This window comes from Orbicella faveolata, unplaced genomic scaffold, assembly GCF_042242905.1.
Source record: "Orbicella faveolata isolate gen_17 unplaced genomic scaffold, um_ofav_v1 contig_24, whole genome shotgun sequence".
Lineage (NCBI taxonomy): Eukaryota > Metazoa > Cnidaria > Anthozoa > Scleractinia > Merulinidae > Orbicella > Orbicella faveolata.
Window position 1 is genome coordinate 27,540,042 of NW_028301552.1, and position 11,076 is coordinate 27,551,117.

Here is an 11,076-nt window from a genome sequence, read left to right on the forward strand (position 1 = left end):
CAGTATTCAATTAGAAAGCTGAAAAATAGCCAACTGGCCATTGCCAAAGATTCTACTCTCCTTGATACTTTTTGTATGTTGTTTAACCATGTAAAGGCCATTTGTACAGATTTTCCGCCAATCGCATCATTCATCTGGAAGTTAAGAAATCGATTGATATTTTGTGCATAGCGTAGCCATGCGATTTTGGTCAACAATAGTCCGCTATCAGTTCCAGCTTCAGATTACAGTGAGATTTGAGTCGTGGTAAAGTTGCGAAATTAACGAACTCCCGAAAGAACTGACCCTTGGAAAATAGCGATAAATCTTAACGATCGTGAGTAAACCCACAGGCAGCAACCCCCGGAAGAAACGATGCTTTAAATAAAGCGATCTTAACAGGATCTCAAAGATATCTTGACTTGTTAGTGTGAAACAATAACAAACAACAGATACGACAAGCTGTCAATACTATACTAGTAAACCAATCAGCTAACTAATTTGATTCGTTGCAACAATTTTTTTTAGCTTTTACAGCTCTTTACCTCTTTATGTATAGCACAAAGTCTGATTACTTTTGCGAAGATTCCTTCAAGACAGTTTTATTTTATCAGATGGATTTCTTTCTGTTACAGTTAAAAACTGAAAACCTTTAAAATTAATTTAAAATTAAACAATTTCTCAATACCTCTTGTTCATTTCTAATTTGATTATCCGAGTTCTATTTGGATTGCTTCAGGATTCACCTTTTCGCCTGACCTTTGGGATCCAACAAACATTTTCTCACTTGTTTGTAATCGAGGCCTTTTTTGACGAGAGCGCCACTGAAATTACACTGAATTCAATTCCCGGGTCCAATTTCAAATTTGCACTGGATTGACCGAAAATTGGGCTGCTCTCTACCATACAGGTTCGCCCGAGCTTTTTTCATGCTTACGCGAAAAAGTAGAATACGCCGGCTCTCCGTATTCTATTCTCTCCTTTCTTATGTGTTTGGAAATGCGATGAAACACTCTCCCGGCATGCTTGATGTATTTCATATAGTTACAAACTGGATCGGTAGGTAATGCATAGTTTTCTAATTCATTGGCTAAAGGGCCATCATTGTATATTATATCTTATATCGCTACACGCGTAGAAATTCAATGTATACAACACAGCATATTCAGTTGTTTCGCCGTTTCCTGTTTAAAATCTAGTAAAACAAGGAACAAGGACTTCGTGCAAGTAGTCTACGTCATAATAGTACGTACTCTAGTGGAAAAATCGAAGCGACTGGTTGCAGGGCACTTTTGAACCCGCCCATCACTTGCTTGATGAGGTAAGTAAAAGAAAGCCTAGTTTTGATAAACAAAGATCTGTCAAGCTGTCTACCAATTGCAACTTGTCCTACGAAAAACAGACTCTTGCCGGGACCAGGGCAGAATTTGTAGCAGTGGTAGCTGCTGCATTTACGAAACAAGACGCAAAATTTCCCAGCAAGCGTACTCTTAGCACTGTCAACATGACATTACGTTGCGAAAACATTTTTACGGTAAACTTTTTTAGGAGTTACAGATTACCCAGATTTCTGAAATCTGAATTCTAATGACTAGGTTTTGACCTTTTTACGGTTAGCCTTGACGTCTATTGAGACCTTATGGCTCGATGGAATAAATCAAGCGAAATGGTCATAATTTTCCCCTCTTTTTCCTGAATTTGTCACGCATGTCAGTGCTTCCAAGAGCTCGACTGACACGTGACTACGTATTTTTCACGAGAAGATTGCTTTTCTGTAGGTCCTTCCGATTTATAGAAGTATTTCAACCAGAACTCTAACTCTACAATTCTTAATTAAAATTAACCGTAGCCCTCCTCAGTTTACTTATGAGCTCAGTAGACTTTGTAAACTTTTATTTTTGAATAGTGGTAGGGTCTCCTATGAACTGTTATTAAGTAGCTGGCCTCTTCAATGTCTGCCGATCTCAGTAAAATTTCTTTGTTTGTCTTTCATTTAAATCTGCGAAAGTTTTATTTTTCGATGATGAATCTTAGATCAGTTCTTAATTTGCACAAGAGGAGGTTTTTCATGCTCAATGCAGCAAAATAACCTCGGCTTGAAAGTACAATTTGAGCCATTAGGAAACAATGCCTTTATACACAATATTTCGTCTGTTTATAGAGAGTATTTAATCTTTAAAGAAACAAAAGATACTTCTATAAAATTTTAATTGTAAGAACAATTCGATCACATACAGCTGTTTGCTGAAGAAGCTAGTGTTAGATCCTGTGTTTTCCTTAATGCTCTTAGAGTAGATCCAGCTGAATTTTAATCTCCATGAACCAAGGTGCTGTGACATAGATCTCTTCCTGTTACCAAGGCGCCCTCTGCGATGTTACAGTCACTCAATTTTCTCCTTAAACGTGAATAAATCCATATTTCAACATATTTTTCTGTACGTATATTTGCCAAGTGAACTCTCTAGCTGCAGTCGGTCATTCTTCTTTCTCATCTAATCTGTATAGCTACCTAACTACATGGACCGACAAATTTATTCTGCCGAATAACACCTTATCTTATGGTTCACTAATACATTATTTTTTAGAGTTACTCCGTACATATAATTATGTAATGACCTAATGAAGAAATTTAGATATCAGCAATAAAAATCTGTGTACAACATCCTCTTGCAGTTTGTTTATATAGTCGTGGTGACTCTGTAAAACTGTGATATTCCATGTTCCCTTCTGTTTGCAGTTCGCTCTTCACAATGAAACTTGCTGTCAACATGCAAAGTGTTGATATCAAACTGATTAACATCAAACGATACTTTGGCGTTTGCTCTCCATCGGCTGAGTCTCGTTGTCACGTCAATTCTTGCGTTTGTCTCAATGACAAGTGTTTCATCAACTGATCGAAGCTCAGGCAAGACCGATGGTCTTCTAGGGCTATGTCTACTCAAAGCTTCAGTAGAGCTAGAATCCAAAATAGGAAATTGAGGGTTTTTAGTCGCAAATCGATTCCCTAAAATTTTTCTGCATATCACTGTTATGGCTCTTCTGAAGTTTGGAAGCCTTAAGGCGTAAATAAAAGGATTCACCGAGCTGGGAAATAATATAGAAAGAAACTGAAAATCTCTGAAGATGTGAATTGTTCGGCAATTGCAAGAAGAGCAGAAGTTTAACACATAGCTAAATGTTAAGGGAGGTAAAGTTAAGACGAGAAAAGAGCCAAGGAAGAACAGAAATGTTTTTGTGACTCGGGCATCACGCTGTGATAAACTCGTTCTCAACTTTTCACCATCCACAAGGGTCTGAAGTTGTTTTCGCTGAGTTTGTAGACTGTGGTGGATCTTGTGGTTTACAAACGCCAAAACGAGTAATGTAAAAAGAAGGGTTCCATTGGCAAACACCAACGTGTATATTATAAAGTCTACATAAAGATACGTGAAAGGGCAAATCACGGAGATCAGCCAAATGATTAAAGACGCCCTCTTGACTTGTAAGGATTTCAGCTTCAAGCGGTATTTCATGGGTGAAGTAATACAAACATAGCGATCTATACTCAACGCTGCGATGCCCAGGACAGAAGCTGTACATGAAATGAAGAAAGAAAGATGTAACGCTTTTGTCAATGCATCGTACATTAAACCCATTCCCTCCAGCGAGTGGTAAGCTATGGAGAGAGGAAGCACTGCTAAGCCAACTACAAGGTCAGCAGCTGAAATGTTTAGCAAGAAGAGATTGAAGGGCGAACGCAATGTCTTGAACGGATCTTTGACAACTGCCACACAAATAAGAAGATTTCCAGGAACTGTGGTTAACATAAGAAGCGAAGACATTGCAGATGTGATGAAGGAAAGCGTTTGAGGTGAACTTGAATTGCGGCATTCTATTGGCCCCCCAAAGACCATCTTCTTGACGACGCTGATATTTTCTGATGTATTCTGCCAAGTGTTCTTGAAGAGGGCGATATGAAGCTAAGATGATCGAGTCTACCTCGGGCTAAAATGCAAATGTCCTGCGTTGGTAGAAAATATTGACACACGGACAGTATCTCTGTGTGAGATATCATCAGTAAAAATTGCCTTGTGATTTTTAGGGACGGTCACGTTTGTAATGAATATTTAACCAAACCAACTCCTTGGAAACAATTTCAATTTATTGGCTTTTTTATTCCGTTGTTCTTAGCAGTTAAAAAATAGATTATGACGAGATGGACGATTTCATACTCTCTTGACTGAGATGAGGCAATCGCCGACTTTAAGTCTTATCATTTCTTTGCGAAACAAACTATCTCGCGTCGACATAAATGACTTTCGTGTATTCAGTTTTCTTATTCCGGTTGTCTTAAATTAAAAGAGGGTCACTTATTGGTTAAATCACCGTGAAACGAAGAATTGCAGGATGTTTAAATATAGCTAACCAATCGTTTTAAGAGCGCTGACAAGATTGTTTGGGGCAATTAAACACTTTAATCTAAAATGTTATGGCAGATTTTAAATGTCCTTAAGACATACAACAATTAAAATAAGTAATGTTGTAACGAAAAGTATTATTTTTGCGGTTATAAATGGGACAAAAATGTTACCTAAAAGTACTGATTTTATATATCGTAAGATATTTTTTTCTTGATATATGCCTTTTAACCGTGTTTTATTCTATGCAAAAACAGAACAATTTTGTAATCTTTTCGCTCCTTAAGTTTGTTTGAACAGAGCTCTTCATTTTACTGAGGTTTTTTTTGTGATAACATTCAATATGTGACAGCTGTTTTTATCCTGGCGAATATTCACGAGCTGAATCAAAAGCTCGTTTTGCCGTCTACTGGCACGATAAATTACGGTCCATGAAATACCGCAGAAATATCACTGAGCGTGAACAATTGAACAATGAATTTATTTTATGAACCGGAATATCGAAGGACTGCAGCCAGGACATGGCTTGTAGTAAAGGCGAGCTTTCGACTGTTTGAGCCACAGTCTTCGGTGGGTAAAATGCAAAAAGATGCTGAAAAGAATCTAAATAAAATCTGAGAATCGGGAAAAAAGATAAGATAAAAAGACCCTTTGATACCGCAGGAAATAAGAACACAGGGCGAACGTGATGTCGGCCGAACCATGCATGGTGTGATCACTATGTCATCTACTTTGAAAAGATTTCGTTTTGCGATTATTGACAAAGGCAATTATGGCTTCAGAAATCCTTTTTGAAATACTGGCACACAATTATAATCTCCAATGCTGTTCTTGCCACTCTCAGCACAATACAGTATTCTATGGCGCAAAAATCTTTCCCTTTATTTCCACTTTTTTGCACTATTATAATATTTCTGGGACTATATTTTACACCGCCTTTCTTTTTGACCATTTAACCCATCGAAGGCTATAGTTTGAACAGTTGGCTATAGTTTGAACTCGTATTTTGAAATGTTGCAAACCTGAGAGTGTTTTTAAAGTGTTTTCTAGAGTAAATTTTAGTTTCTTTAGTTCCAACAGTTAAAAGAACTTTCTTTTGTTTCAGACACTTATCCCGATGAAATCTTCGATTCAGTTGAAATTCGGCTATGCGTGAGCGGAATTGCTTTTGCCACGTTTGGTGTTTTTCAAATGGATCTGTACATTGAACCCAAAGGACAAGGAATTAGGAATTGAAAAGAGTGGGTCGCAGCTTAAAATACATGGAGGCTTGTTCAAAGCCCAATTGGGTTAACCCAGGATTGGCGAGAATTTTGATCTCAGTTTTGTAACTTTTCGATGAGGTTTTCTGTTTCTACAGTTGTCCTTCAGTTTTGAGTTTGGATAATCTCAAACTACACAAAACATAAGCAGTGAAAACATTTTTATACAATGAAAATGAATACTTCTGTTAGCTTTCAGTAAATCCTGGGTTAGCGTTAACCGGCTTTCGAACAACCCACCCTATAGTTGGTGCTTTTTAATCCTTCATTTAAAGATGAAAATTAGGCGAGTCGAAACTGAGAAATTGGACAATTAGTTGGCAGTAAGATATCTTTAATTTATGTAATCGCGTGGTTCAACTGCCACGTCGAACTAGCTTCTTTGCTGAGAAAAATAAGATGTAGATGACCTGCATCGAACAATGGTCAACAATAGTATTGCCGATGTTTTCCTCCTCACCACCTTTAACGTCATTTCGTATCGTCCTCGTTGATAGCGGGTTTGCTCAGCGCTTTGATGAGAAATGGTGAATGTTATCAGATATCAGGAGCAAGGAGGCAGTTCTTCTAAAATCAGGAAGAGCTATAGATCGTTTTCACTGTCAGGCAATAAAAAAATAAATCGAAAACCATCGAGTGGAAAAAGCTAAGAAATTGTGATGTTATAGAAGATAACTAAATAAGACACTTCTTTAAGTTTTAGGCCTGTGTGTTTCCCCAAATTTCAGATATTCGTCAAAATGTTCGCAGAAATTTACAGAGCCCAGTACAGAAAACGCCATGTTGGTGTACCTCCGTGGTAAACCAATACTGCGGCCGGAAAATAGTGTAAACATCTGGAACTTACTTTGGCTATCTAGGCGACTGATTATCAGTACTGACCAAACAAGCTTTTACATAAGCACTTTTCCTCGTGCTCTAACTTCTAAAAAGGCCCAAAAGCATGAGATAAGTATATATCTTTCAATAAAACTCGATCGTAGCTTTGTGTCACGCACCTCCACAACCGTGAAATTCAAAATGTTCTGGTTTCGAAACGAAGCAGGCTACTGAGCTGGAAAATTGTAAACAGATGTAAATATACTGCCTCTCATGCCTAATGGGAATAAAAACTTTGGTGGCTATTTAGTTTTGGATTGTAGAAAGTAATGACGTCACGTGAAAACGATCTATTCGAAGCTCGAAAGTGCCAAATCAAAACAAAAAACTTTGATCAGAGACGATTTGCATGATGGCGTCATTTGACTACAACTACCAGAATCCTTCTTTGTTTTTGTGTTTTTTTTTTTGTGCGAATTAGTGCAGTTTACCCCACTGCAATAGGGCTTCAAAATTTAGATAACAAAGAAAAAAACAAAAGGGATTCTGTTGAATTCCTTTTCTGAAAGTTCGTTTGGACCGAACAAAATATTCCACTCTTAATAAGATTTTTTAATTGTGCTTTGAGTACAGGAAATTATTTTATATTTAAAAGGAATTCTTGTAGTTGTAGGCAATGACGACATGTTGATTTGCGCTTGCGGACCTATCTTGAGCTGCAGATGAGTCTGCAGACGGTAATGTCAGCGGGCAATCGCGCGTGGAAATGTCAACATTATTCAACATGGCGGTTCCAGAGGGTGTCTGGAAGATAGCTGGACCTCTGTCAACTGTTGCCGCTTGTGCTGGTGGCATCTTCTTGTTGAGAAATTACTTTTCCGGTGGAGTGTGCAACTATAAAACGAAACTAGACGGTAAAACAGTGATCGTCACCGGGGCAAACACAGGAATCGGACGAGAAACTGCTCTGGATTTGGCCCGAAAGGGGGCTCGTGTCATCATGGCTTGCAGAAATCTTGAGAAGGCGCACACAGCTGCCGAGGAAATCAAAATGACGACCGGCAATAAAAAGGTGATTGTGAAGGAGCTCGACCTTGCTTCGCTAAAGTCCGTGAGAAATTTTGCCGAGGAAGTTCACCAAAGTGAAGATCGATTAGACATTCTTATCAACAATGCGGGTATCATGCGGTGTCCATATTGGAAAACTGAGGACGGCTTCGAGATGCAATTTGGCGTCAACCACCTGGGCCACTTCCTTCTTACAAACCTCCTGCTAGATATGCTGGAAAGATCAAAGCCAAGTCGCATTATTAATGTCAGTTCCTTGGCTCATGTTAGAGGGAAAATACGCTTTGATGATTTAAGGAGCGAGCACGAATACAGTCCGGGATCCGCCTACGCTCAGAGCAAGCTTGCCAACGTCCTTTTTACTCGCGAGTTGAGCAAAAGACTTGAAGATACCGATATTTTAGTCACTGCTGTACATCCCGGCGTTGTGAAAACCGAGTTAGCTCGCCATACGTCCTTTTCCAAGTCGAAAGTGGCATCCCTTACTCTTGCTCCTATCTCTTGGTTGTTCTTCAAGACACCTCGTCAAGGTGCACAGACAACAATTCATTGCGCTGTAGCTGATGATGTTGAGTCTGGATTATATTACAGTGATTGCAAACCGAAGGAACCTGCTGATCAAGGAAAAGATGACGAAGCAGCGAAACAACTGTGGGAAGTCAGTGCAGGTTTGGTTGGATTAGAGAAGACTATTTGAACAAATGCAGATACATTTTCCCGTCAGTCACAATAAAATTACGGAAGTGAGTGACCGGGCCATTATTTTTGAGAAATAACTGCGGTGTAGTCAGCTCAGCTGGAGTAATGGTGGACAAACCACTTCAGGATAGCTCCCCTATTGGGCTACCTTCTGTCTGTGGACAATAATTTGTTGTAGTTGAATGCTTGGTGAATATCGTTTAATATATTATATAACTTAAATAACTAGTAGGTATATCATTAGAGCCACTGCTTCTTGGAAATGAGTAGCCTTGTGGTTAAGAAATCAGTTTAGTTTAGTGATATCTTGGCCAATTTCCCAGTTAATATATCAGTTCAATTTCTTCATGAGTGCTCAACAGCCTTCTTACTGTTGTTGTATTCTTAAGATTTCCATTAAATGAGGAGGCATTCAAGATGAGCTAAAAAGCTCATACTAATGTCATAATATGCCTCTATAAAGAATCATGTTGTGTGTGGCTGGTTGTTGGTTGGTTTTGATTTTTTTTTGTGTGTTAGTAATAGTCAATCAGTGACATTGGATGGTTCCTTGTAGAGCTATGCCAACACATTAGATTTGTCAAATCAAATATCAAATATCTATTGAACAGGACACTAAATGTTCAGTAATGTTTTAGAGTACCAATGGTGAAACTTAATCGTTCACCCCGAGTGCCTGTATGACAAATTGAGGAAATTAAATTTAGTCAACTTATCTTATTGAAAACAACTTGCACAAAAGCTTTAAAGGGAGACTGGTGCTGAGGTTTTGCCTCTGTGTATATTCCCTATGTTTTTGTATGTTTTCCAAGTTCCTGTGAGGCACACAGATTACAAATAATTATAAACATAATTGTACAGGCACTTACAGAGTTAATGTAATTAGAGCAAGTGAAACAAGTGCGACAAGAGACTCGAAGTGGTCACAACTACATCATACTAAGAATATTTTTGAATGCAGTTCGGCTTGTTACAAGGATCAACAAAGAGCTTAATTTATTATTTGATTCTTTGTTAATTAAACATTTTGGCTAGTTGTATTATGAAAAAAAAAAAAAGATGACCTGATTACTTTATCCTGTTTGATTGACTCTAAAAGAGTTTAAGTTCAAATTCATTGTAACTTCTTGATAAACAAAGAAATTTGTTATTATTTTTCTTTTTTAATTTATTTTTGCGATTTTTCATATTTTTTTTACTCTACAACAATGTAATCATTTTTGGGAGCTTAGTTTACTGTTCTTTTTGAAACAAGAGTTGATAGGTGATGAAATTCTTGAGAAAAATGTTAGTACTGTTGTTGTCATTGGTGATTGGTGAAAAATTGTGAGTTCTCCAATAGGATGGAACCCAGGCCATTCACACACTGGTCAGATCCTGTAGCCCAGAGATATGATAGCGTCTTAACAGCCAAGCCATATGACTAGCTTTAATTGTGACTACTAGGATCAAACTTGGGTATTAAAGATCATTCTTGAAGCTTGGCCTCATGATCTGTAGTAACGAAGGAATAAGTTTAGGAAGAGGAAACGCTTACATCCAGAAGTTTAGTGTAGTTAGTTTTTGATTTCAAATATATGTGGTTTGTTTTTCTTTCAGTTAGCTTCATTTTTTCAGTTTATCCCTAGGCAATAATAATTATTGACTAGGACTGAATTGAAAACGAAAGTTAACTTACCGGAAGAAAACAAACCATGCATGTCCATAGTTAAAATCAAAATTTAACTGAGATCAAATTAACGACAACATTAACACTGTATTAAGTTTTTGGATTATGTTGTACTGAAGAGATGCATGAGTACTCTTCAGTTCTTTGATTAATTTTTGCAAAAAGTTTAAAAAGTAGAAACAGCTCATTAGAGCCAGTAAATGGAGCTGTTTAGACTCCAGTTTCTACCTTGGCTTAGAGGATTCCCTAATTTTTATAAGTCAGTTGCACAAAAAATGAAAGCAAAAAAGAAAATTGTATGAGAAACGGCAGTAGAAACACTTTTCGACAATCCAGCTAAGGAAAAAAAAAGATTGCGGATAGCGTAAGTTTGGAATTTTTAACTTGAATCTTGAAAGTTTCACTTTGATGTAGCTCAACACATGATGAGAGATGTGCATTTGTGCTTTGCTTCCAAATTATAAATTTCACCTTTACCAGAAAATGTAACTCTATTTTCAAGAAAGTTTTCTCTCGTTTTAAGGACTAGTTAGACGAGTAAATATATTTTCGTAAAGAATTAATATGACTGTTAAGCTTGTGATGATCGTGACCATCATTTTGAATAAGTACATCAAATTCCTCATCATCAAGCCCACATTCAGACTCAGCATCATCAACACCTGCTGTGAATATCCATCCTCGTGATCTCCTTACTTCCTCAGTAGCAGTTATCCGCACGTGTACAACTTTATCGTAAGTCTCCCTAAAATAATGAACATCTGACTTTCTTCGTGCGTCAGACACGATCCATACTGGTTTTTGTAATGAGTCATTTTCTTTGGAGACTCCAGAAAGTGTCACCTTAATAGCTAATCTGCAAAAATACGAAGGATCAGCGTTTCTTTTTTCTTCTCCCCAGCGAATCATGTCTTGACGATAAAATTCCTTGTAGTTTGTTGAATCAAGCAGGCGGTCAAAATCAAGACCATTTTGTCGCGCGTACTCATGTTTCAGAGGTCCAGAAAGCCTGATAATTTCGCAGCAGTCATGGCCAAAGGCCTCTGTAAGTTTGCTTGTGACATAATCTTTCCCTGATTTTCGTTTTCCGCTCAAAATAAACACAACTTTAGGATGTCGAAGTTGCTCGTTAGTGTCCGCCATCTTGAAATTATGAAACAGTAATCCGCTGAGCAACTTGAGC

General features: G+C 37.8%; 3 protein-coding genes across 3 annotated transcripts; 1 reads left to right on the forward strand and 2 right to left on the reverse strand.

The window, feature by feature from the left end:
* Nucleotides 1–1,971: 1,971 nt before the first annotated feature.
* LOC110056890 (trace amine-associated receptor 9-like) lies at nucleotides 1,972–4,111 on the reverse strand. Its single transcript, XM_020763441.2, has one exon. It carries the CDS (start codon nucleotides 3,870–3,872, stop codon nucleotides 2,658–2,660), a length of 1,215 nt encoding a protein of 404 aa, XP_020619100.1. The 5' UTR covers nucleotides 3,873–4,111; the 3' UTR covers nucleotides 1,972–2,657.
* A 1,731-nt stretch (nucleotides 4,112–5,842) lies between these two features.
* On the forward strand, nucleotides 5,843–9,703 carry LOC110056892 (retinol dehydrogenase 13-like). The gene has a single exon (XM_020763442.2). The coding sequence runs from the start codon at nucleotides 7,224–7,226 to the stop codon at nucleotides 8,220–8,222; it is 999 nt and encodes a 332-aa protein (XP_020619101.1). The 5' UTR covers nucleotides 5,843–7,223; the 3' UTR covers nucleotides 8,223–9,703.
* A 696-nt stretch (nucleotides 9,704–10,399) lies between these two features.
* LOC110056893 (phosphomevalonate kinase-like) lies at nucleotides 10,400–11,074 on the reverse strand. Its single transcript, XM_089290831.1, has one exon. The coding sequence runs from the start codon at nucleotides 11,034–11,036 to the stop codon at nucleotides 10,419–10,421; it is 618 nt and encodes a 205-aa protein (XP_089146957.1). The 5' UTR covers nucleotides 11,037–11,074; the 3' UTR covers nucleotides 10,400–10,418.
* Nucleotides 11,075–11,076: the final 2 nt, after the last annotated feature.